The 27,337-nt window shown below is 48.5% G+C and overlaps 1 protein-coding gene across 2 annotated transcripts in view; it reads right to left on the reverse strand.

Annotated features, from left to right (window-relative positions):
- Scara5 (scavenger receptor class A member 5) overlaps positions 1-27,337 on the reverse strand; it is a 65,937-nt gene that overhangs the window by 36,432 nt on the left and 2,168 nt on the right. The window contains exons 2-3 of one of the 2 annotated variants that reach the window (XM_090353657.1): positions 26,346-26,460; positions 13,147-13,275 (exon numbers count right to left, since the gene is read on the reverse strand). In XM_090353657.1, coding sequence (XP_090209783.1) covers positions 13,147-13,275; positions 26,346-26,457 — 241 coding nt within the window. In that variant the 5' untranslated portion in view covers positions 26,458-26,460. Of the gene's footprint in view, positions 1-13,146; positions 13,276-26,345; positions 26,464-27,337 lie in introns of both variants that reach the window. The other variant, XM_090353656.1, reaches the window with a different exon arrangement.

The following is a 27,337-nucleotide window of genomic DNA, read 5'->3' on the forward strand; positions in this document are numbered from 1 at the left end:
TCCATCTAGACTGGCATCAAGAAAGGTAAATACTGGGGCTGGGAGTTTGGCCTAGTGGTAGAGTGCTTGCCTAGCATGCACGAAGACCTGGGTTCGATTCCTCAGTACCACATACATAGAAAAAAAAAAAGCCACAAATGGTGCTGAGGCTCAAGTGGTAGAGTTCTAACCTTGAGAAAGTCCAAGGACAGTGCTCAGGCCCTGAGCTCAAGCCCATGACTGGCAAAAAAAAAGGTAAATACTAAGGAGTTATCTAGCCCTTAATCCATCGCAGAGCTGAAGAGGGATGTCACCTCCCTTATTCTTTGCACTGTGTCTCTATGAATGTGACTCTGAGCACAGCAGCTGTAGGTGGGCTGTTTTGCACACTTATTCATACTGAGCAAAAGTGCCAAACCCAAAATGTTGCTTTAAAAAATTATTGTTGAGGCTGGGAGTTTGGCCTAGTGGTAGAGTGCTTGCCTAGCATGCACAAAGACCCGGGTTCGATTCCGCGGTACCACATACATAGAAAAAAGCCGAAAGTGGTGCTGAAGCTCAGGTGGTAGAGCTCTAGCCTTGAGACCAGGACTGGAAAAAAAATATTGTTGAACATGAATTGAAATTTCACACTATGTCCCATAAAGAGCTACAAATATCATGTGTCTATTAAAGATGTTGAAAAACATAGAGTCAAGTCTTTTCCATTTCTGCAGAGCACAGATTTGTGTTTGTTGATATTCAGTGATGAGGCTGAGTTCTCCCTCTGGGGTTTCAGAATCATACTGGATTCTGATTCTACATTCCTTGGAATGCAACGTGGGTCTCTGAGAACCATAGAGAAGATAAACATGTCATCTGGGGTTGAACTACATGTAATAAAAATTTATTGAGATGTTTAATGTGCAAACCAGTGGATTGGGCACAAAAATAAATGACAAATGCAATACAAATGTTGAGATCCTTAGGAAAGAAAAACCAGGCCTTCCTCCATATCCCTCAGGGTCCCATGGCTGCAAGTGTATGGTGGATAATATGTGACCTAGCTGGGCATTGGTGGCTCACACCTGTAATCCTAGCCACGTAGGAGGCTGAGATCTGAGATTGCAGTTCAAAGACAGTCCAGCAGAAAACTTCATGAGACACTTATCTCCAGTTAGCCAGAAAAAATCTTGGAGTACAGATATGCCTTAAGTGGTAGAATGTTGACCTTAAGGGGAAAAGCTAAATAAGACATGAGGCCCTGAGTTCAAGTCTCAATAGAGGCATGCACACACACACACACACACACACACACACACACGCACGCACGCACACACACACACACACACACACACACACACCCCAAACATACATCTGACTTGATCTTCCACAACCAAAAGGCTTAAGTGATCAGTTCACTTAAGAGATGTTATAATTTTTAGCCAAGTGAAAAACTTTATATATTTAGCAAGTAAATATTGCAGTGCAAAAGGAAACTCTTCAAAAGTAATGCTACATCATGCTGGCTAGACTCCAGAAAAGACCAGTGCGTTTATGCATTGCTGATGACTGTGCAAAATTCTCCTGGAAAAGCAATCTTGCTTGATTAAAGAGCCATAAAAGTGTTTGCATCCTTTGTGAAAGAATCTCACTCATGGGAATTCACCCCAAGGAAGAATCCAAAAGAAAAGAAATGCTATAGTGCAAAGAAACTCATCGTACTGTTGATTTGTAGCGCTTGAAACCTGGAGAAGTCATGAATGAGGAATTACTCACAAAATCATGGCACATCCACTCGGCAGTCTCTGCTATATTCCTCACAAAGATAACTGAAGGCTTTTATGTATCCACGTGGGAAATGTATAATAGTAAGTAAATGTATTCGCACATGTACACATACAGTTTAAAAACAACCACCAGGGGGCGGTGGCTCATATCTGTAATCCTAGCTACTTAAGAGGCTGAGCTCTAAGGATCACAGTTCAAAGCCAGACCAAGCAGGAAAGTCCATGAGACCCTTTATCTCCAATTCCCTACATAACACTAGAAGTGGAGCTGTGGCTCAAGTAGAGGAACACAAACCTTGACCAAAAGACCCAGGGACAGTGCCCAGATCCAGAGTTCAAGCCTGAATACTAGCACACACATGCACTTGCAAGCTCACATGCATACACACACACACACACACACACACACACAACTAGCATTATTTACAGCTGTATAATCATGCCTCATTCTTTGTAATGTACACTGATAATCTAGGTAATATAAAACAATCTGAAATAATCCCTTAACGAAAGGAGGAAATGAGCATAGGCTGAATTGTGTCTCTCCAAAATTCCTATGTCAAAGTCGCAACCTGAAAAGGTAAGCCATGTTTGGTTTGAAGGTAAGGTCTTTAGAGAAGTGACAAAGGTAAAGTGAAGTAGGGCCCTCGTAGAACCTGAGCAAGGAACGTCCTTGCAAGAAAAGGAGACACGGGAACCTAGAAGAGCCAACTGTGTGAAGACACGGGAGGAAGAAGGCCATCTGCAGGCCAAGGAGAGAGAACCCGCACAGAAAGCCACCCCGAGGACATGGTGGCTTGGGACTTCTACTCAGTAGAACCTTGAAAGAACTGTGCTTCCTGTTTAAGCTACCGCACTAGTGATGACCATAGCCGGCAACCAAGACAGACTCAGCAAAACAGAAACCTATTTGAGGGTCCCCTGTGAAGCCTGGGAAGGGTTGGTGTTGGTCATTGGTTGGCACCTGTGAGTGGCCAGGCAGGAGAGAATCTGAGGCGGCCCCTTGAGCCATCGTCAGCCTAGCGAGTGGATGCCCAGCTTTCTGATGCAAGAATAGGATGGAATTTCCAACAAGATTTCCTTCCTGTCCCCTTGTAGCTGTAATGACTTCTGAGATCCCGCAGGAGAATTAAAATTGATTATCCTTATAGCTTTGGGTTTTCTCTTCTGCCTTCCTTCAGCCCCTCTCTCTGAAGATAGAGGTCTTGTAGGCAGCCATAATGTCCTCTTGGACTCTGAAATGTAATCTGGCTTAAAGATGCAACAGACAAGCAATTCTCTTTCTGGGCAATCACTGCCAAGAATGGAGAGCAAAGACACAAACAGATCATTGCACACCCACATTCAGGGCAGTAGTAGGCATTCACAGTAACCAGAAGATGCAAGCCACCAGTGTCCAGTGACAGAGAAAGGAATGAGCTGCATGTGGCCTATAAAAGGAAGGAAATTCCAACACAGGCTAAGCACAGATGAACCTTGAAGACATTAGTCTAGTGAAATCTACAGTCACAAAAGGACAGTTGCTATATGATTCCACTTCTGTGAGGTACCTAGCTAGAAGAGTGAAATTTCTCAAAGACACAGAAAGTTCAGTGGGGGTTTTCAGAGCATGGAGGGATTGGGGGGGATGCAAATTTTAGAGATGGGTGATACTGATGGCTGCACAACCATGTGAATGTACTTAACACTACCAAACCCTACCCTTTAACGTGGTCAAGATGGTAAACTTTATATTGTGTATTTTCCCACAATAAAACCATCCCACACGGTAATTTAAGAGGGGGTGCTCTGTGGGGTAGGGGTGGAAAGACAGACTAAGCCTCTGGCTGAGTCTCAGGATTCACCACCCCCAAGGGTGAGGGTGGCAACTCAGGGGAGGGTCTGGTTGGATCCAAATAAGCACTCCAGGCAAGAAATTACTCAACCTCAGCTCTGTCCCACCCAGGCCCACAGGATGGCTGGGTTGATGGGAAGGGACCCAGCAAGGCCTCCACTCAGCTTTCACAACTGACGGTTAAGAACCTGGCCTCCAGCCTGGGGGCCAGAGTCTCCTTACTCCTTCCCCCAGCTTCTCCTCCATCAAGGAGAAAGGAGGAGGAGCCTGGTCGGGTCCCCTCTACGGGACAGTCCAGAATGCCCGGCCAGCTTCTCGCCCAGGAAGAGGAAGAGCTGGCCTGGGCTCTGTGTGTGAGGGGCAGGTGTGGCTTGGGGGCATAGGGCTTCTCGTGACTGTCCCTGTGGGGTTTGGTGGGTACCATTCCCAAGATTCTCTCCTAGGAAGAAAAATAAACAAGCTGAGAGCAGGCAGCTCGGCTACAGGAGCCGTCCAAGAGCGAGAAGGAGAAGAAAATGACTCCAGCCCCTAAGGCCTAGTCGAGTCGAAAGTAACAGGCTGGCTACAGGAGGAAGTGGGAACTGTTCCATCCACCTATTTTATCAAGGAAATTTAAAACACACATCACTGAGAGTTCCTATGTTTTATTTCATAATTTGCAGTGGGATACCACAGCCTCTTTCATACATCAAATGAGCGTGTGCCATAAAACAGATCTCATAAAAATCCCACATGCCCAGACTGTATGAGCTGAGCCCAAATGAGTGGCACAGAGAACTGGCGTGGGACAAGATTCCTTATGGGAAAATGTTCTCCGTGTTCCTCCGTCCAGGTGCCTCAGTTTCCCTGTCTACCCTTTACAGAGAAGCTGGTAGGGCATGGTGATAGGCAAAGCCCCACAGTGCCATTTAAATTTAATAGCAGCTTCATATTTTCTCCTGCGAGGATGATGACCCTCCCTGAACCTCAGTCTTGTCATCTGTCAAGGGGAATGATGACGCTGGCTCACAGTTTTTGGAAGATCAGATGACATACCAGATGTGAAATACAGTTACGATGCATCATAGCACTGGCAGTGGATCATATACAGGAAGGCTGGGGTGTCAAGAGCCACTGTCCTAGCCACAGAAAGACCACATACATGGAGGACACAACCAAGGCCAAAGACTAACAGGCAGACTCAGGATGGAGAAGGAGACCACGTAAGGGCCAGGTGGTGAGGAGCTGGAGGCTCTGTGCGGCTCAGGGAAGAGCTACCTCTCTTGGGGTCTCAAGGCTCCAGAGCAGAGAGGCACAGGTCACATGTACCCTCTATTCCTCCCTCCCCAGGAGCCCGAACAGCAGCCCAGCAGACGCCTTCCTGCCCCATTGGGGACCTGCTGGGACCCTGTTCACCAGGGCAGTCAGAACTTCACCAGGCATCCCGTTCTCAGGGTTAGAGAAGGATTCCTGTGGCTTTTCAAAAGGGCGACTTTATTAACAGCTCCGACAGCATTAGAGGAAATTGAAAGACAGGAGTGGGTCCCAGCCAGCATCTTCCACCTCCACCCACGCCATGGACACACTGTGGTTTTCAGCGCTCCCAGTTCCCAGCCGCCCTTGATGCTTTGTGTGCATGTTGGCATAACAACTCTCAGTGTATACACATGGTTCTCTTTTCCCTTAACCTAAGTTGTAAACACTCTCCCACATTACCTCATATTTCTTTAAAATACTGTGTAGAGACAGAACAAAAAATTGTAAAATTCACATGGATACATACAAGAAACCCCCCCATTTGATTAAAAAACAAAACAAAACTATATGCACTCTAATACCTGATGTCAAATTATATTACAGAGACATAGTAACGAAAACAGCATGGTGCAGGCACCAAAGCCGACACACAGACCAATGGACTAAAACAGCAGATCCAGGAGGAACCCTGCACCACGTAATTACAGTCACCTGATTCTCCAAAAAGGTACCAAATTCACATTAGAGAAAGAATAAGTGCTTCACATAGTGTTGGGAAACTCGATATCTACAGGTGTAAAAAATGAAACTTAATTCCTCTATCTCCCAAACGGGAAAAACGCAGTTAAAATAGATCAAAGATTGTAAATGCAAAACCTTTAGAGAGAGGAAAAGACCCTTGAAGATATTGCCATAGAGTAACAACTTTCTGAATAGCTCAGGAAATCACAGCAGCAGCTGATGAGTGGCCTGACACTGGGGGAGCAGGCTTGTGAGCTCACTCGCTTTTCAGGAGGCTGAGATCCAGAAAAGTTCACAGGATTCTCTCTCTAAATAACAGCAAAAAGCTGGGTCAGAAGTATGGCTCAAATAGTAGATCACCAGCCAAGTGAGAAAGCTGAGCATCTATGAGCCCTCCCTTAGGGCTTTTGCTGTGAGACAGTAAATAACTTAAATAGTTGATAAACAAAACTGCATCAAATTTAAACAACTTCTCCAGAGCAAAGGGAATAATTCCCAGAGGAAGAGATAGTCTACAGAATAAGAGATGATCTTTGCCAACTATTCATCTGACGGGGATTCTCACCTAGAATCTATGAAGAACTACAAAAAAAAATAAACATCAAAAAATAATCCAACCAATAAATGAAGAAATGAACTGAACAGACAATCCTCAAAAGATGCACAAATAGCCAATAATTATATAAAGAAATATTCAACAGCCTTAGTCATGACAGAAATGTAAATCAAACTATATCAAGTTTCCATCTTAGCCCAGGCAGCATGGCCATTAGAAGAAAAACAATAAATGCCAATGAAGACTTGGGAGAAAGGAACCCCCAAATGTGATTGGTGGGTTCCCCCTACTAGGCGGTGGCTGAGTCCAGAGAAATGTGGCACGTACCATTGTGAGAGCCTTCTCTGTCCCCTGAGCGGAGCAAGTCCTGGGTCTGGCTCTCTTCTGAGATTTCCCTGAGAGAGGCCCACGACTAGGGGCCATGTCAGTCTTGAGATGGGAACACCGGAAGGGAAACTAGTCCCGCCCCTTCACTCTCCAATTATCTAAGAAGGCCTTCCCTCCATCCTCCTTGTGTACTGCCTATATTTTACACAGCACATGCTCAGTAAGGCTGTGTTCTGAACTTGCTCTGAGTCCTTGAGCGGAGTCTGCCAAGGCATGCGTCTTAGGGCCCTTACAGAAATTCCACGAGTTGATTATTTCTTCTCCCCAGCAGGATGGAAACAAGAACTTGTGAATCTCTCTGCTCACTCATCCCAGAGTCACTCGAGTGTGGTAAATCTAATCAACTACCCTGGACGTCCTCAGCAGAAGATGAGAGCAGGGAGCAGGACACAGTGGGCTTCAAGGGTGCCATGGCTAAGTCTGGAAGAAACACTGCAGAAGAAAGCAAGCAAGGAGCCACGGCTTCCTCTGCCCCTTGTGTTCATTAGCTAGAAAAGCTCCTTTCCCTAGCATTCCCACTCCAGGCCGCAGACTCTGTGTGCCTCCGACCTGCAATGTGGGAAGATGCTACAGGGCTGCACTGCATTCTAGGCCTGATTCCTGGCTGAGGGGCCACAGACACAGCAACAATTTTTATCTAGATTCCTTACTGTGTCTGTGAAGTATATGTTAAAATCTTTGAAAACTATGAAGCACGATACAGAAGGAACAGATCAGTGAGCTAACCAGTGGGCAGACAAGCCTAGAGCTGTCAAGGGCCAGCTCTGTGGGCTGCCTTGTCCCTATCACCACTAACCATCACTGCCACCATGATGGGAAAGCAGCTATCGATATATAATATGAACGAGTGTATGTGGCTGTGTTTTAATAAAACTTTATTCATAAAAACATGTATGGGTTGGATTTGTCTCTTGGTCTCCAGTGGGACATAGCTGAGACCTGTCCATCCTCTCGATTACTCAGTAAGTCTTTGATTGAAGATACAGGGGATTCATTGTTAACTGTGCAGGCCACATGCTAGCTGCCTCTGCCCCGACTCTTCTCCCCGCAGTGGAGGTCAGCTCCTCTGCCTACATAGAGCCCTGCCTCTTCCTAGGAAGAACAAGATGTCAACATCCTCTTGGTCCTTTCTCCTCCCACTTTCCTCAGACCTGAAGTAAGAGAGGCGCCTTCTGCTGGTGGAGTTCTGGTAGATGGAAGCCTGCAGAGCCAGGCGGGATGCAAAGCAGCCCATGAGTTGCTCGGGTGAAATGTGACCCATGTTTAAGGAAAAGTCTGTGAAGGTCCTAGACATAACCACATACACACACACACACACACACACACACACACACACGTGCACACGCACATGCACACGCACATGCACACGCACACACAAATATGTGCAGTTAAGTACAAGCATGGGCTCAAGAGAGCTTCGTCGCTTACCCCTGGGATCTGCACATGCAGCAGCAGGCTGTGGTGGGCTGGGCTGGGCTGGGAGACCCGCTCCAGCCTAACCAGTCCCGAGGCTGACAGGGAAAGCTAAGTGACAGATGTCTGCCTCCGGAGTCGAATTGATGCAACAGGCTGCAATAGTTGGCAGAACCAGAGGGATGACATTTCGCTGGGCTTCCTGACAACATCTGCACTTAAGATAAAGCAACAACAAAACCGACAAAGCCAATGTACTGTCCTAGAATGGGGGGAGCCCTCGCCAGGCAACACGGGGCCCTTTAAAGGAGCACTGGGGCTGAGGTGGGAAATGGGCATGAAGGTTACGGGCTACATAGTATTCCTTCACTGGCAGTACTGTGTGTGGAAATGGGAGTCCCACTATAAAAGCTTATACAAGTGTAAGCAGCCACAACCTACTGGGCCCAGGCTATGTTTGCCTCCACCCAGTGCACTCTGCCCTGGCCAGACCACGCCAGGAGGGGCCTCACTCTTTTTCTGATCCAGACCTGGAGCTCACTGGATGAGGCTGCAGGCACAGGAATCATTAACTCCATGTAATGTAGCAAGGGTGAAGAGGCAAGCCCTCCACGCACAGAGGGCTCCATGCCAGGTCTGATGCGTCTGCCGATGGAGGAAATGGGTTTGCTCAGGCTGGGGTTTCTACAATGACCTTGGGGGTTCACAAAGGCCTTGTGGAGTTGTTCTTGAAGGAGAAGCTAAAGACAGCCTGAGGGGCAGCAAGGGGGAGGAGGAAGACACACAGCTCTCATCAGGAGAAGCACAAAACTTGGTCTTCCTGGAAGGTCAGGAGGGGGGCTCTTGCTTTGGACAGGGAGCTGTACAAGATGTCCTTTGTGGTCACTCCCGAGGCTGAGTGCCTTGGAGCCATGGGTGTGGAGCTCGAGCGCTCTCTCCACTCAAGAGCCACGGCGCTGGAGATGCTGTCCTGCTTCTTGGCTCTTTGGGTTGTCACAACAAATCTGAGATCACAGACAAAGCTTCAAGGCTTCCCCTGGTTACTGGGATCAGGTTGGAGCTCAGCTCTCTCTTCTGATGCATCCACGGGTTCACAGACTGAACAAGTACAAATCTAATCCTTTGCTCTGCTCCAAGCCTCCGGCCCCGATGGCGTCAATAGTAACATCTAATACTTCGTTAGTTCTTTTTATATTCCAAGCCCTAACAGTTTTTAACATGTATTAATTGACTCTTTACAACAATCTTATGGAGGGCATATCATTTTATAATTGAGGAAACCAAGATTTTAGGGTTACCACAATAGAGTTATTCAGGAGAAAGAAAGAGGAGGCAAATCCAGTCATTATGTTCAATGTGCATATGTGAAAATGAAATTACATAACTTGAGGTTTGGGGTGGGGCTGGGAAAGATGGGAGAGAATGAAAGAAGGGTGGCGCTGATGTAAATGTGTTGTACTCATAAGCTTATTCATTGACTTGAAACTTCCTTTGCACATTAAAGATAGTAATTTTTAAAAACTGCCACATGCATACAACAGTGCAGCCTGGATTTGAACCCATACGTTTGGCCCCGATATCCTATTCAGAATAGGACTTCTAATGCTCAAAACACACACAGAAAAATAGGACTGCTATTTAGCCCAATGTTTCGCAGATCATGGCTATGTCCCAGTAGTGGGTTATGAAACAAATGGGTGGGTTGTGACCATTCTCAAAATCCATAGTTACAGAGTAGTAGAGAAAACCATTGAGGAACGGTGCTCTCGGGTGTAGCTCTACTAGTGCCCTGGTTCTGATGGGAAAGGTCTCTGTATCCTGGGCTTAAAAGACAGAAACACAGAGTCAGTCCAACCTGTGATTTTATAGGTGAGTGTTCTAATATCCAGGCAGCAAAATAATGCCCCAAGACTACCGAGGACTCACAGAGGAGCCGAGATGAAATCTCTGTTTACATTATCAAGATTCTCAGCCTCCTCCAGGGAAAAATAAGCTCATTCCTCAAGGAATGCACATTGGTCCTTAGGCAACTGGGGCAGAAAACGGGTTCTCCTGTTTTCTGAGGTTAGTGTTTTATAATGCTTGAACTGTCCCTCAACTGGCACCTGTATCTTTACTATAAGCGCAAGGGTATCTGGGTTTGAGCCTGTGGAGAGTCTCACCCTGTCAGAGGAAGGGGGAAGAAGAGTGATTCCTGAGGTCCTCACTTGGTCACCGTAGTGACGTCCCAGCACCGTGCCTGGGTAAGCAGGAATCACCTCCAACCCTTCAGCTACATCACCGAGATGATCCTGCCAAAAGTGCTAATTGAGGACCTTCTGATTACATGGCTGTTCAACCTCAAGTCTCTTGTTCATGAACTTAGGCCCATAGTCTGTGCTTGCTGGCATAATCTGGAACACAGTGGGCGGGGGGGGGGGGGAATAGGGGAGCACCATCTCAGGGAATCAATACAAAGAAAATGAGAAAATTGGAGGTGGAAGGAAATCAATGTGGTGGCATCCTTAGAGATGACAAAAGGGTGTGGGCTGACAGAATGGATCCTAGTAATGGTGTGGGTATATCGGAGGACAGTTCCTGGAAGAATGCTGGTCAGGAATGGATGGTTAGACAGTGGGCAGAAAGTCTAATTGAGAGAATAATTTGGGCACTGGCTAGACTAATCCGATTGGGGAAGCCAGGAAAACAAAAGATATAGTATTTGACTTTTGTTTTGAATATTTGTGCAAGATGATAGTTTGTGAGAATTCCCATGAGGAAATAGTAGTAGTATTAGTTGTGCTTTTAAAAAATAAGATTATAATTTTGTAATGTTGGAAACAGTAAGAATTAAGCTTACACTCGAATAAGATGCTCAGTCTCAGAAATAATACTGCATGCCATAAGTAATTTTGTCATCTAGGTCTAGGATGTGTGAGATCTGGGCTCACGAAGAAGTTTTGAACTCTTGGTTCAAACAGATGTCCTGTGCAAGAGAGACTTCGGCAGGGCACAGGCATCAAGAGCTACCCAAGCGGTGGAAACATGGATTGCAAGACCCCAGCAGAAGGTCAGGCAAGGTGTGGTTCATCCTGAACCATCTCCTGTCATTGGGGCATTCTCTGGAAAGGGGGCATCACCGGAGGTCTTTAGTCAGGTAAGGTGAGGAAACCTCTCTAAGATCAGGCAGGAACTGTAGACATATCCACCAGCAGCTGACTATACTCTTGCATGGGCTTCCCTACATAACCTCACCCAGAGGCCAACATGACTCTCCAGATAAGAACGTGGGAGGTGGCAGTGACCCCACAGAAAGAGCTAGGAGACAGAGTTTCCTCAGATTACTTCTAAGACACTCCAAATGTTCATTCCACACAAGCCATGTGGTACCCCAAACTTTCTGGTTTGAGGGTGATTAGAAAAAGGAAGGTAGGTAGAAAGAGAATGCAAGGAAGGAAGGAAAGAAAAGAAAGAGAAGAAAAGAAAAGAAACCCCACAGCAGCACAGGTTTCCACGTGGAACAACTAAGAAACATGGCAATATTTTCATGAGATTGAGAAACCATGTTCCACCCTCCTTTCTGAAGCTTCCAAAATGTCATCATAAATCCCATGCAAGCACCAAGCCAGGAGAAAGCCTTTCTGTGTCATCCTGGATAGCACCAAGGGTTAGAAAACTCTCCAGTGTTTTGAGTGGAAATCTGTGGTTATAACATCAACCCTTTGGTTCTACCTCCACACTCCTTTTCCACATGGCAGCCCTTCAGATACCACAAGAGAACTTTCCCTCCCCCTGAGCTTCTCCTGCCTCCCAGGGAAACTGCTTTCCAGGCCTTCCAGGCCTCCGTCATCCTGGCCCGGGCCCTCTGTCAGCCTCGTCGCTCTCTTCTAGACCCCGGTCCACCACCTACAAGCTCCGTTCTTCAGAGCGGTTGGCATTCCTGCCGGGCTGGAACACTTTCCAAGCATTCCAGAAATTTGCTATGGTCGTGGAAGCCAAACCCACAAACCCCAGATGCCAACCTCGCCCCGAGGAGCTGGGGAACATGTTCACATGGCTGCCTCCACCTGTGATAAGTCTTGCTGGACACCATTCTTTGGCCCCTGGGATGATTCATGACTCTTGTTGTTGCTGTTGGCTGTCCCTCAGGTCACTTGATTGATGGCACAGGCACCGCCCCGGAGGCCTTGCGTGTGGAAACCCGAGAATCCCATTACAATACCCCAGTGACTGGTCCCGCTTGATGTAGTATGGGGCAAGACTGGGGAGGTCCTGGATGTCTGCCCCAAGATTCCAGGGAAGGGTTATCTAGAAGAGCGGGACCTCCAGGTTCCTTGCCAGAGTTCACCCAAGCACCCCGCCCTCAGCACTCCAAGTCAGAAGCCTCACTTCCATCACCCCACCCTGTTCATGCAATGGCCGCACTTCCAGGTGGCAGGTCTCCTCTGTACCACCACATGACCACCATCACCCAGTCACCACCACCACAACGATCACAGTGTCATCACGTTCCTCTCCAGGCAAGAATCTACCCACACAAGCCTGCCTCAGCCTCTAGACTGCAAGAAAAACCCCTGGGTCCAACAGCTGTGCCCTAATTCCAGCATAGAGACAGCATAAGATGAGTTCTCATGAGAGTAAACGGATACCTTTGCCTCCACTTTGTCCAATGAGAAAGATGGAAAAGGAGCAGCCCTTGCTTCGTTTATGGAGCCTGGGAGAGAAGACCACAGCCCCTGCTCTACTGTCTCCATCACAGTAGGACAGCTGATGGGTCTATGCTGGACGGTTCAAAGCACAAGGTCCACAGGCCCAGTGATCCCTCCTTATGTCGATAAGCTCTGTGTTTCTCCGACTAGAGAATGTGTTCCAAACCCCAGCCCAGCACTGGCCATCTCACAAGCAGAACCCATGGAGGAGAGCCTGGGTGAACTGGACAACTTGTCCTGCCATACCCCAGAGGTCCCCAGAGGACCCCGTATAATGCCTGTGTCCCACAGTGAGTCAGGGAAAGACAAGCCCCACTGAGCTGAGCAGCTGGACCTGCCCCAGCGGACTCAGATTCCTCTAGTCCCGCCAGCCTGTCGTCCCTTGTGAAACAAGCTGGGGTACCAAACCTTTGTCAGGTCTTGTGCAAAATGCTGGCTAGCCTCCGTGTTTCCATGGTGATGAGGACATAGCCAGGAAGGACAGATGTCGCAGGTCTCCCTTTCTTCTCCAAAGAGGGCAGGACAAAATAGAGCATCCCTTACCTGCCAAGATGAAGACGCCCACGAGGATGAGGAAGACCAGCAGGTAGAGGCCCAACACGGCATGCTTCAGGGCCGACAAGGAGCCCAGCTGGGTACAGCAGCCACCGGCCCGCCGCCTGTGGCATGGACCTGGAGAGTGAGGGGAGCAGACAAAAGGAAAGATGAGTGAAAAATGTCTCTTGGGCTGTTTTTCTCCTTGGGTCATTTCTCGCCCAGTGGCACACAGATGTTCCTGTAGAAAGATCTCCTACCCCTTCTACACATCTGTAATGCAGCCTCCTTAACTAGAAGCTCTCTGGCACCATTCTGGAATGTTTGAGCTTTCCTCTGTTCATGAAGAAAGCAGACAGACACATCCACAGCTCAGGTACTCACACCGGAGTCAACAGGGGCAGATGGCGGAACAGGCTCTAATACGTTCTTTTACTTGGTGGCATTGTCTCCAGGGAGAACTTAAAGGAGGGCTCGCAAACTTACACTTGTGCAGCAGCCAGGAAGGGGATGGAAATGAGCAAAACATGCCACGTGGAGGATTTTTTTCAGCACAGGAACGGAGGCTGTGTGTTACTACACCCAGGAATATTTGACCCACGCTACAAGCAACTAGGGGACATCATCTCCTTATTTTTAAGTGTTGACAATTAGTTGAAAACAAAACAGAACAGAACACCCTAGGGAGGATCAAGAAAGACATGAGCAAGCCAGATGTGGTCACCAGCTTGCAACCTTGGGATCGGGTTGATCAGAAACCATGGTAACCTAGGCGATTACACACAGCCCGTCAGATAGAATAGAAAAATATCCCGGCTCCAGTGATCCTCGTGGACCCTGGACTCCAGCTCTTCTGTGTGTAGAGCCTTAGCTGAACTTCATCTTCCCGCTGAAGTTTCCTTCCAGGTGGTCTTCTCAGATGGCCCACGCAGAGGCCAGGAAATTTACTCAGTGGAAGAAGAGAGGAAGGGATGCTCTCCCACCCTGACCTCAGAGCCCCTGGCATGGAGGGCAGGGCGGGAGATTTTTCAAAATATCCCCTCTCACTCCCCACAGGTGAGACGCTGCAGCAGCAGATAAGGCCTGTTTCCCCACCGGAGGGTGGTGCCAACTGGAGCACGCCTGCCTCTGAAGAGGGAATGGCGCAGGGGCTAGCACTAGAGTTTGAGACCATTGAAATATACAAATTGAAAGATGGTGCGAGGCCCAGGACTCTTTAGTAGGGCATCAGCATGGAGTTACCTTCTGAGCCTCACTGTTAACTTCCTGGTTTCGGGAGGTGTTGTTACTACAAGGGAAGGTTGGAAACAGTGGGATAACTATTTTATGGAGGCCATAAGGATCTAGACAGTCCTGGATTCCAAAGGTTTTATCATTATTTGAAGAAGAATTTCCCAATTTATTCTACTTTGTTGCAAATACTACTTTTTAAGCTGAACTGTTATAAATACTTCCATAAAATATTGAGTACAGTATGAAGGAAGTTGTTTAAAAAATAAAACAATGAAGAAATCCAATGGCTATTCTCACAAATCCTGGACTGCTAGTAGATTTTGAAGAGTTAACCTGATATTCCACTAAGATTTAGATACAATACATCTTTCTACCTCATCTTAATTTTTCTAGGATTTCCCACCTCTTCCCACAGTAGGTCACAAGCAGTTTATTCCTTCAATATGTGAGCTCTGGGGTCATTTCATCCTAAACTACCAGTCTCATTGCAACTCCTCAGAGAAAAAAGTCTGTCTTTCTCAGGAGCTAGAAATGTACAGTTATATTTATATACTATTGATATATAAGTAGTATCCTGTAGCACCCCTGGTCTCCTCCTTCTCCTGCTCTTGTCAGTTCAACTCCTCTTGGTACCCCAAGTATGTGTGCCTCTTTCTCTTTTTCTTCTTCTTCTTCTTTGTTATTGTGTAGGTGATGTACAGAGGGGTTAGTTACATAAATCAGGTAATAAGCACATTTCAATGTCACCTTTCCCTCATTTTTTTCCAGTTTTTCCCTCCTACCCCCAAATCCCCACAAGTTGTACAGTTCATTTTCAACATTGTGTCAGAGAGTATAAACATTTTCTACAATCATATGCATATAGCTGCTGAGCCTTTGTGATCCTCTCCTAAGAATAGCCTCCTTTGGTCTCCTGTATAATTTATCATGTTCAAGTGTATTTTTTGTTTTGTTTTTACCATCCTTTGTTTACTTGTAGATTTATAGGCACATTCTAGTTACAACAAATGAGAAAAGGCATGTGACCTGTGTTTCTTTGGGCTGGGCATACTTCTCTTGATCTTTCTCTTAAGAGACTGAAGGAACAGATCCTTCTCCAATTCCACTGGCCTTTGTCATTCTTCTACAAATCACATCTGGTTACAACATATCAAAACCCAGAGAATTCCCAGCACCACGGTGAGCCATACTATAAACTATGGGCATTGGACGATAAATGTCATGTCAGTAAAGCTTCATTGATCGTAACACATGTGACACTGGGGGTGTCAGTGGGAGCATTGGTAATTGGGGGACATATAGAAATGCTTCATATTTTCCAATTCATTTTGCCATGAACCTAAATCTGCTCTAAAAATCAAGCACCTATTAAAAATAAAAGTAGCTGGTGATGTTCATAATCCCAGCACTTGAGAAGGAATGCCAGTTCAAGGCCAGCCTGGGCTACAGAACATAGGAATCAACCTGTACAGAAAACCAGCCAACGACTTATGCCTGTAATCCTAGCCATTCAGGAGACCAAAATCTTAGGATTGAGATTGAAACCCAGCCCAAGCAGGAAAGTCGATGAGGCTCTTACCTCCAAGTAGCCAGCAAAAAGCCAGAAACAAAGGTATGGCTCAAGTGACAGAGCACTATTTTTAAGTGAAAAAGCTAAGGGACAGTGCCCTGAGTTCAAGCTTTAGTGTAGGCACACACAGACACAGACAGACACACACACCATTTTAGCAAAACATTGATTATCTCTCTCTTGTTAGTTATCCCACAGGGCCGTACCTTCAGGCCCCTTCCATGTGTGACCAGTAGAACAGAATATGCCGAAAAGTGAGGAGTGGCATTTCTGAGATGAGACAGCAGAACCTGCACCTTCCCTCTTGTTCCCTTCTCCCTCTTAACGCAGTCATTTAGGGAGAAGCCAGCTGCTGCGTCACCAGCACTCCAAAAGAAAACCCAGCTTTCAGTCCCCAGCCACATGTGAGAGCCCAGAAACCGAGCTTCCAGCCTAGGCAGAATGAGCACCGCTCCTTCGTGGTACAGGGCTTGACTGGTGACCCGACTCCACTCTGGAGAGACTGTGAGACACACTGCCTTACATCTTAGCATATTTCTGACTAAAAAAAAGCACATCATCTAAAAATACTGACGAATGGTGGCTTTCCTTACATTCTCAGAGAATGAGCGAGGAGTAAATATCTGTCTGATGACACTAGGCTTGGGAGGGGTGATTTATCACATCATGATGACAATGAAGGCACTTAGGAAATGCAAAGAGAATGGCCAGGAGGGAACAAGTTAGCCAGAGCCTGTTACACACAGGTGCTCTGCAGGTGAAGACGCTGCCTCTGCCTTCCAGCAGCAACCCCAGAAGAGGGGAAGAAGACATGAGATCAAGGAAGAAAGGATTCAGGCAGGAAATGCTCCCTGCAAAGGAGGTGAACTGATCTCTGCAGGTGCTAAACCCATTCTCTCTCTCTCTCTCTCCCTCTCCCTCTCCCTCTCCCTCCCCCTCCCCCCCCCCCTCTCTCTCTCTCCCTCTCTCTCCCTCTCTCTCTCCCTCTCCCTCTCTCCCTATCTCCCTCTCTCTCCCTCTCTCTCCCTCTCTCTCCCTCTCTCTCCCTCTCTCCCTCTCTCTCCCTCTCTCTCCCTCTCTCTCCCTCTCTCTCTCTCTCTCTCTCTCTCTCTCTCTCTCTCTCTCTCTCTCTCTCTCCCTCTCTCTCCTCTCTCTCTCTCTCTCTCTCTCTCTCTCTCTCTCTCTCTCTCTCTCTCTCTCTCTCTCTCTCTCTCTCTCTCTCTCTCTCTCTCCCTCTCTCTCCCTCTCCCTCTCCCTCCCCTCCCCCCCCTCTCTCTCTCATCCAATGTACAGTTGTTATAAATGTGAAAACTGTGGCTTTAAGAAAAGTTTCTTCCCCCATATGAGAGCGTTCTGAGGGAAGTTTGTGGATGAAGCTGTTATGTATTAAATTTTGCTATTGTTGTTTGCAGATGCGGGTACACCGGAAACCAGACTGATGCAGAAAATGGTGAACTGCAACCATGCCACTGAAAATGCACCCAAGCTCTACAAGGACCATGGGAAAGGCTTCTTCATCTGTTTTTAGCCTTCCCAAGTGAGGATGGGATCTGAGATTAGACAGTCAGGGAAAAGGGGCTGGGGAGGGGACACAGATAAAGGTCATGGCCCTGACTGGGCATGCACGAACCATAAAATCAATGCAAAGTACAGAAGGAGCCCAGAACTCAGATGGGAGACAGTGTCTCAGTGTGGAGCATGCAGTTCCCTGACTGGGCTGGAGGCGACAGGAGGCCCCTCCTCTCTAGAGCTGTCATCTGCACAGCCTGCGTATCGCTCTGTATCCCTGGGCTAGTTTTCTTAACTTTATCCACTGAATTTTAAGATTAAATGTAATTAAGAAGGAAACTTTGTATCATCTCTACAAGTAGAAAATTAGCATCATCCTATTATATATATACATATATTTTTTTCTTATTTTCTTTTTTTTGCTAGTCCTGGGCTTGGGCTCAGGGCCTGAGCATTGTCCCTGGATTTTCTCAAGGCTAGGGTTCTACCACTTGAGCCACAGCACTGCTTCTGGCTTTTTGCTACATATGTGGTACTGAGGAGTCAAACCCGGGTCTTTGTGCATGCTAGGCAAGCACTCTACCACTAGGCCAAACTCCCGGCCCCATATATATATATATATATTTTTTTTTTAATTAATTGTGGGCCGGGTGTGGTTGCTTACGTCTATAATCCTAGCTACTCAGGAGGCTGAGATCTGAGAATCACAGTTCAAAGCCATCTTGGGCACTAAAGGACCTGAGACTCTTATTTCCAATTAATCACAAGAAAACAGGAAGTGGGGCTATGGCTCAAGGGGTAGGGCAGTAGCCTTGAGCTGAACTGCTCAGGTACAGCGCCCAGGCCTAGAGTTCAAGCCCCATGACTCCCACACACACCAAAAAATTACCTGTGGGTGCTGGTGGCTCATGCCTGTAATTCTAACTACTCAGGATACTGAGCTCTGAGGACTGTGGTTCAAAGGCAGTCTGGGCAGGAAAGTCCATAAGATTCTTATCTCCAGTTAACTACCCAAAGATCTGGAAGTGGAGCCATGGCTCAAATGGTAGAGTCCTATCCTTGAACAAAAGATCTCAGGAACAATGCCTAGGCTCTGAGTTCAGGCCCAGGACTGGCACATGTACACACCCAAACAAGAGCACAGTGACCCTGATTTTAAGCCCTGGTTGCACACACACACACACACACACACACACACACACACACACACACACACACAGCTTTGCACCTATCTCTAGCACTACCTCCATCATGAATAACCACATGCTTGCATCTCTATGCGCCCCGCTGACCTACAAGGCCATCTTAGGATGGCTGCATTCACCTACCACCCAGAGGATGCTCAACCAATGACAGGACACAATAAGATTGTTTGCACACACACACACACACACACACACACACACGATTGCTGTCTTGCTGCCAAGACCATCTCTTACAAACAATGGATGAATTCTAGCTTGCTGTAAAAAGAAACCATCATTTGGAGTAGAACTTTGCCCTAAAACAATAAGCAAAAGTGTAGGTTTCCTTGCATACTTGGGATAACTGATGACATGCAGGGCTGTCCAGCGAAACTCACCATCAGCTTCCCTGGACCTGAATTGGCACCTGCCTCCTGGCAGAGCAGCTGCGCCTCATTCTGAGCTCTGCCCTGGACACTTGTTCTGACTCCCTGGTGAAATCAAAGATCTAGGCACAGAGGCCCTCTGCCCTGGAGTGAGGCCCTCTGCCCTGGAGTGAGGCCCTCTGCCCTGGAGTGAAGCTCTCTCTCCTGGAGTGAGGCCCTCTGCCCTGGAGTGAAGCTCTCTCTCCTGGAGTGAGGCCCTCTGCCCTGGAGTGAGGCCTCTGCCCTGGAGTGAAGCTCTCTCTCCTGGAGTGAGGCCCTCTGCCCTGGAGTGAGGCCCTCTGCCCTGGAGTGAAGCTCTCTCTCCTGGAGTGAGGCCTCTGCCCTGGAGTGAGGCCTCTGCCCTGGAGTGAAGCTCTCTCTCCTGGAGTGAGGCCTCTGCCCTCGAGTGAGCATTTCTCATATCAAAGGAGGACATAAAGACACATTCTTGGAAAGAAAATGAAAAGTCTCTTGTAAGAGCTCAACTTATTGGAATGAGTGCTTTGATTTTTTTTAATAAATAGGACATATTTGAGATGAATTTGTTTCAAACTATTTTATTATTCCCAGAGGTTGGCATTGTAAAGTTTCTTCCTTGGGAACAAGAATACACCCAAAGAGCTTTGGCTAAATACTGTATCCTGGGGAAGGGAGGTGGGTGGCAGCGAGATTAAAGGAAAAGAAACTGTATGTGTACAAAATCCACTCATCCCGGAATGCTGAGGTGAGGGAGAGGAGGAAGCCATCTGAGTATCCCCGGGGGGCCCCTCCATTAGGCAGGAGAGGGTTTGGCCTCTGTGGCTCTGTGAAAGTATGTTCAAAGCCTGTCTCTGATGCATACAGATGGTGAGATCATGATAAAAAAAAAACATTTCCAGTCGTCCTTATCATTGACATAACCTGTCCTTGAGCAAGATTTCAACTTTTTTTTTTCTTTCTGGTGCTGTACTTGAAATTCAGGCTTGATCACTATCTTTCAGGTTTTTTTCTGCTCATGCCTGGGTACTCTTAACACTTGAGTCAAATATTTCTGGGTTTTTTTCTGATTAATTGGAATTTAATAAGAATTTCATGGACTTTTCAGTCCAGCTGGCTTCAAACTATGATTCTAAAGATCTCAGCCTCTAGACTAGCTAGTATTACAAGCATGAGCCACCAGTACGTATGCAGCCAAATCCTTAATTATGATCTTAAATTGGGGGGAGGATTTAGCTGTCTGAATTTGTTTTCTTCCTATTTTATAAGAACATTCACAAACTGATTTCCAAAGAAACTGGGTCTAAACAACATAAAAAATAGGACAAAATGATTCAGTGATTGCTTACTTGAAGTTTAATAATCACAAACACTCAGGTTATTTTCTTTTTGTTCTCTGTGGTCCCACAGCTCATAAACAGCAAGTAGAGACAGTGTTTTATTGCAGGGAGGAGCTCAGAGCACAGGCCATCTAAGGCTCATGATTAAACCCACCCAATGCTGACTTCATAGGACAGCCCCGTCACTCTCACACTAAAGTACTCAGCACTCCATCAGCACTGATCTGTCTTTGAGGCTTGGGAGGCCCTGAGGAAACTTCAACACAAGGGTTGTCACCAGAAAAGGCCAAGGTACCAATTAGAGGGCTAGTACTTTTAATCTCTAGGGAGAAGAAGGGCTGAAGATGAGATGATCTCCAAGGCCCAACAGTCCAGCAGCGATCCCATGATCCATTCAGCCAAGTGACGTAATGAAGCCTCCATAAAAACACGAAGGATGGGGCCTGGGAGTTTGGCCTAGTGGTAGAGTGCTTGCCTAGCATGCATGAGGACCCAGATTCAATTCCTTGGTACCACATACATAGAAAAAAGCCAGAAATGGTATTGTGGCTCAAGTAGTAGAGCTCTAGCCTTGAGAAAGCCCAAGGTCAGTGCCCAGGCCCTGAGTTGAAGGCCCAGGACTGGCAAAGAATGGGACTCAAAGACTTGTAGGTAGTTGAACACACCACATTTTGTCCCCAGAGGGCATGGAGGCACCTTTTTGTCCCATATCTCCCCCTAGGCATCCACCCCACCTGTTAATGATGTCTTCTTTAATGTCTGTTCTAATAATGGGGTAAATGTAAGCAAAGTGATTTCCTAGAGCTCTGTAAGCTACTGTAGCAAAAAAATTCGGCCCCAGGAAGGGGTCATGGGAACTTTCTAGAAAGCTAATGGGTCAGAAGCACAGATCATAACTCAGAACTTGAGATTGGCATCTGAATTGGGGCAATGTAAGGCCTCTACCCCAAAGGCCCAGGTTACCAAAGGTATCATCAAGAGACTGACTCGTGTCACATTCCCTGGCTGACAAAGTAACGCTCTTGACTTTAGCCTGTCAGCTACCTCCAGGGAGATCTCATGTAAGTCTACTTCCTTAGACATCTAGATATACTGAAAATGCTTGTGTTATTACATTGCTGTGTATGTATGTGTGGTGGCCAGCACTGGAGTTTGAATTCGGAGCCTGGGCACTGTCACTTAGAGTTTTACTTATTTATTTTTTGGCTTAGGGCTGGCACTCTACCACTTGAACCCCAGTTCTTTTTTTTTTTTTTTTTTGGGTGGGTCATGGGGTCTGGGTGCTGCCCCTGAGCTCTTCAGCTCAAGGCTACCACCCTAACCTTGAGCCAAGCCCCACTTCCCATTTTCTCGTGATTAACTGGAGATAAGAGTCTCAGGTTCTTTAGTGCCCAGGCTGGCTTTGAACCTTGATCCTCAGATCTCAGCTAGGATGACAGGCGTGAGCCACCGCACCCAGCTTGACCTCTGGTTCTGTTTCTGGCTTTTTGATGGTTAATTGGAGAGAAGGGTCTCGTCGATTTTCCTGCCTGGGCTAGCTTCAAACAGATCAACTGATCTCAGCCTCCTGAGAGCAAGCGTGAGCCACCAGCACAAGCCACCTTTACATTGCAATGAACTCCTCGTGGCTGAGAACAAATGCCACTTTTCCCTATACTTGGCAGCATATATGGAATCTCAAATAGGTCCAGGGATCCAAAGTGCAGGGATAAAACCCACTGGTGAGGGGACAAAGTCACGTTCATTTGCATCTGTGGACACATCGCAACACACTTTTCAGAGACTTGCAGATGCAAGGCAGGCAGATGCCCAAGGGTGCCCTTGACTTGAGCCAGCTCTCCAGCTCAGCAGCAGCATAAGAAGCCCAGTCCAGAGGGGAGATGTGTAGCAGGCCAAGCACAGACACTGTGCAGGAGGCTGAAGTGTCATAGGTTCTGTGGTTGGCTCTAACATTGCCCGGAGCCGTGCTCTGAGGAGAGGCATAGGTCAGCCAAGCACTGCCAGGCCCCCTCGAACACTGCATTCATCCAAAACCGTTAGCTGAATTATGCCAAACAGACCTTCAGCGCCAAGCCAGAGGGCTCTGGAATGAAGTCAATTAGTGTCCCAGGCTTTCTATAGGAGCCACGTAGGAACTTGTCATTATGCTCATGTCTAAACCATTGCAGCTTCTATCTACTTCCTGCCAGCAGCATGTCTCTGCATAGTTCACTCCATGGCCCCTGCGCTTAGCCAGGCATTGTCTCCACAGCCCCATCCTGCCCTGTGGTGGACGGGAAGGGCTTCACCTCTGAAATCGGGATCACCAGGAATCCATACTGTGTACCCTCCCAGTTCCCAGGGCCTCTGAACATACCCCATCGGTTCAGGGGTTCCCCCCCCCCGACAGCCAGGTACCAGAGGAAGAAACAACATGGGCTATGATGACAGGCAAGGGATGAAGGACCAGGCAATCAGAGTCTACCTCTGAATGGATTTCTTCTCTGAGTCTCCATCCCTAGTCAATAAATGAGTAAGGTAAATGCAGAAGCCTGGAAGAAACAATGAATGGAAACGTAACTCCGGCCCACCTCCGCATCAATCAAGGATAGTATTGTATCCTGATCCTTCCAAGCCTCCTCTGCTCTATTCCACCTCCACTCACCTCCTCACCCCCACGAGAGCCAAAATCTCCTGCTGTTCCAGGACAAAGCCATTTCTCAGTGAACTCCACATGTGCATGTGGACTGGGGCCCTGATTCTGTATGTCCCTGGGGAGACCTCTCTTCCAAACACCTGGCAGTTTTATCATTAGTGTCTGCCCTGAGACTGGCTGGCTGTACCCCTTCACCAAGCCCTCAGAAACCCCAATGGCTTAGTTAGCTAAGAGACTTGGTTAAGACAGCAGCCCGCAGAGTGAGTGATGGGTAATGCGTGACACTTAATTGCTAGCAATTTTAGAGGCTGAAAGTCTAGGATCAGGGTCCAGTATGGTCAGGTTCTGGTGAGGGCCCAATTCTGCACACGGTTATATACACATAACTATATAACTGTTATATATATGTGTGTGTGTGCATATATATTATATATTATATTTATATGAACTAAACTCATTCATGAGGGTCCTTCCTTGTGACCTCCCAAAGGCCTCACCTCCACCAACACAACTTCGGGGGTTAGAACTTCAACATAAGAACTTTGAGGAGACACAAGCATTTAATTTTCACCCCCATAGACACTTCAGGACTCCTAGACCCTCCGTCCTCCCCTCCACCACGCATTGTCTTCCCCAAACAGCTTCACCTCTCCTTCTCGAGGACTCTCATCTCCTTCCCCAATATGTAGGAACTTCTCCCTGTGGCTTCTGGACCTCCCAGGCCAATTGCCCACAAATTCCCTATTTCCTAACTTTCTGCTCCAAACATTCATTTACTTTCTTCTAAATGAAACCTGATTGCTTTGCACTCCCCTTTCTTTGCCAGGAGACACTTTTCATTCCCAATTTCCTCATACAACCACCAATGCATGGGTGTGATAGGAATTTCTCTTTGCTCCCTTGCTACTTCCAAAACCTGCCAACCTGGCTCGCATGCCATGGGACTGTGGGCACTTCTCGTGGCTAAGGGTGGCCTGACCATTCCTCCCTCTCAGGGATCTCCCACCCCATTCTCCAGTTCGAACTCTGCCTGCCTCCTCTACTCTTGGTTTCAGCCCCTTACTGTCATTCACTTGGAGCTTTGGAAATGCGGCTGCCCCACTGGACGTGGGCTCAGTATGTAAAAGATGCCCTAGATTTGGAAAACCCAGCACACAAGTAAAAATCTGTAATTATCCTGATTACTTGGATTACAATGCAGTGTCAAAATGGTAACATTTTGGAGAGACAGATTAAATGAAAATATATTGCTGCGTTTAAATTAGTTCAACATTTTTTTAGACCGTAGGCCTCAGTAAAGCTCTGGGAGCAAACAGCTTCTGATCAGCATGGAGGCCTGGGGCCCTAGGGTACCCCATGGGGATGTATCCTTGGGGAACAGGACAGAAAGATTATGCTCCAGTTCCTTTAGTACCTAGGTCTCCTGCAATACTCCAAGCAGGGCCCTCTTTAGTAACCTTAGCATCTCCCCAGGAAGGCGCGGGTCCCTAGAACATCTCCACTGGACCTCCTCCTCTCTCCCTCTCCTCCCCCACTTCTCTAAGGTTTGCAGGGACCCCTATAATGAGAGGAAATTACCAGATGCCTCACACAGTCAAGCACCTCAGCATGCCCTAGTGCTGGAAGGTTAGTGCCGCTGCTTTCCTTAGCAGATGAGGACACCCGGGAAGCAGATGGGCCACTGTGGCTGCAGACCTCTCAGGGTTAACAGAGGCCACCTGTGTGACGTGCCATCATGATGGGCACTGCCCATAGAAACACAGCAGGGTCCTTGAGCGGTAAGCACACTTCAGGCCCCCAGGCTCAGGGAGGGGTGGGAATAATAATGGAGCTTCAGGAGGAGAAAGCCTACATGGCGGGGGATCCCCAGCTCCAAGCAGCCCAGGGGGGCAGGAGCGGGGGAGTGAGGCTGCACTTCCACACGCGCCCCCCTCCACTCATCTCCTTCCCAGGCTCCCAAGTACCTGAACCCAATGAGTCAGGGGGCAGCTGGGGCACAGTTGGTACAGAGTCCTTGCACTGACCAGCTGCAATGCCTGGACTCTGCCCTCCCCAGATACCGCCCCCTCCTGGCATCCACAGACCAAGCGAGCCTGTGAGGCAGCTCCAGAGCCCACCTTTGGATCTCTGCTCTCATTTGGGGGAGAAGGGTCTGCAGCCGTGTTGGATGAGTCAATATCCACCTTCTCCTCCAACCTACAGAGGCAGTGACCCTGGTGAGGCCCCACTCAGGCCCTCCCGGCAAATCCGCGCCCACATCTGGGCAGCTGCCCAGCTGCCCTCAGCCTCGCCAAATGAGGCGGGGAGAGCTGATGGATGAGAAGGGAGAGGGGCGTCCCTGGGAGGAGAATCTAATTTTACAGGGAAGGAACACAGGCCCTGGGAGACCCCAGGCTCAGCAAGGAGCCCCGCTGCAGGCGTCAGGCCGTCGCTAGCAGCATGTGCAACTCATTACCTGGGAATGGCCACGGATGAAGCCACAAGGGTGGTGACAGCACCGAGGCCACTGGAAAGCCAGGACAGCAGGGTTTCCCTGATGCTAACACCTCTCTCTGGCCCTCGGAAATGCTGCAGATGAGCCAAGCCCAGTCAGCAACCACCCAGGACCTGGGCCTGGTGGAAGAGGCCCCAGGGCTGGCAGAGGGAAACAAAGGCTCAAAGTGGGCTGGAGGAGAAGGCAGGAGAAGAGCAGAGGGAGAGGGAAGGCGAGGCGTGTGATTGGCCCTGTTGGATTTCTATTGGAAGGGTGGCAAGGCCAGAGATCACATGGCTGAAGTCGTAAGGTCCCCCTGGGACTGGCCCTGCCAAGCCATTCTCACCCCTCTGCTGTTGTCTGGGGGCACCGGGAGAGCGCAATCCCTACCTCCAGACCTTCGCATCTCCACTGGGTTCCTAGGAAGATGCTAAGGGGCAAGACATGGGATGAGGGTTCTGAGCAAGGCACCATGGAGCTAGGGGGTGCCCCGCCCTGGAAGGATGTGGGAAGAGTCATGCCATATAGAAAATGACTTTTCATGGAGTTTCCCCCCTGCTCACACAAGAGGGGAAACATGGAGGCCATGAAGGAGAAAGGGGGAAGAGAAATGCAACCCCAATAGGAAGAGGGGAAGTGTGGCGGCAGGAGCCGCACTGCCTGGGCCAGGCCCTTCCTTGGTTACCCCAGCCAGTCCACAGCCAGAGGCTGGGCCCCCGGATGTCCTCGCTAATCCTTCGCTCACTCGCTGTAGAGTAAGGCCTTGTCCCTGCAGCCCTCTGGGGAAGCACAACCTGGTCATCTGGATGGGCTGCCTAGAGCCCGACGCCCTGGCAGCCGCAGCTGGAATGAAAAGCCCTTACCGTCCTCACACAGGTTCAGCTTGGACAGGCTCCGGCCATCAAAGGGTTCTTCGAAGACAGAGCTGGAGTCCCGCTCGCTCACCGTGTGCAGGTACATGGCCTTGTTCTCCATCGCCTTCTGCAGCAGAGATGGGGGTGGCAGGGAACCAAGGGAGAGACAGGGAGTCAGCCAGGGAGCCAGGGGACTTCCCTGGGACCCTGAGCCCTGAAGCATCTGCCATTCCTTTCATCCTTGCAGCTTCCATTGAGGCCTTCAAGACTTCAATTCCCACTCCTTCCCCGCTGGGGCGGGACCCCAAGGCCCTGGACCTTTCTGGCTGTAGGGGTCTGCCCTCGCCTTTCTGCAGTTCTGGATGGAGCTGAACTCTGCTATGGGAGCATATGGGCACGTTGGGTGGGCCCAGAAGGAAACTGTGCTACCCAAAGGATGTGCAGGTGAGCAGCCCCTGGGCCTGTCAGAGAAAGCTGGGCTCTGCTCCATCCGGGGAATGAGGGATGCTGGACATCCAGGGAAGTTGAGGGGTACAGGACCCCTATTCAAGACCAGCCTATTCAAGAAGGGCAGAGGGATCGGGGTTCCTGCTCTTCCCTCTCCAAGTACAAACACATCCTGTCCCCATACCTGGCACACACATGTGCACACACGCAATCCTGAGGCAACTGGTCCCAGCCTTTTTTCCAGCCAGTAGGAGGGCCAGGAGGGAGGGAGGGTCCAGGATTTCCTTTCCAAGTCTCTGTGTCTATCCCCCACCCCCTCAGCATCCATCTTCGCTAATCTCACCCTGGCCCTCAGTCCAAGGCCTCCTCCCAGGGAGGGCCTCTATGTAGGATGCCAGGCAACTCCACCATGGCTCTCCACGAGGATCTCCCTCCTCATGAGCTCTGTGTGCGGCACCCCTCCCTCTTGCCTCACTCCTACAAAGCAGGCCAGGATGTCCTGGATTCGAGAATCCTTGCTCTGCAAAAGGCACTTGCAAGTCCTGCCCCTGCAG

Source organism: Megascapheus bottae, chromosome 20, assembly GCF_031878675.1.
Source record: "Megascapheus bottae isolate mThoBot1 chromosome 20, mThoBot2.hap1, whole genome shotgun sequence".
Taxonomy (NCBI): Eukaryota; Metazoa; Chordata; class Mammalia; order Rodentia; family Geomyidae; genus Megascapheus; species Megascapheus bottae.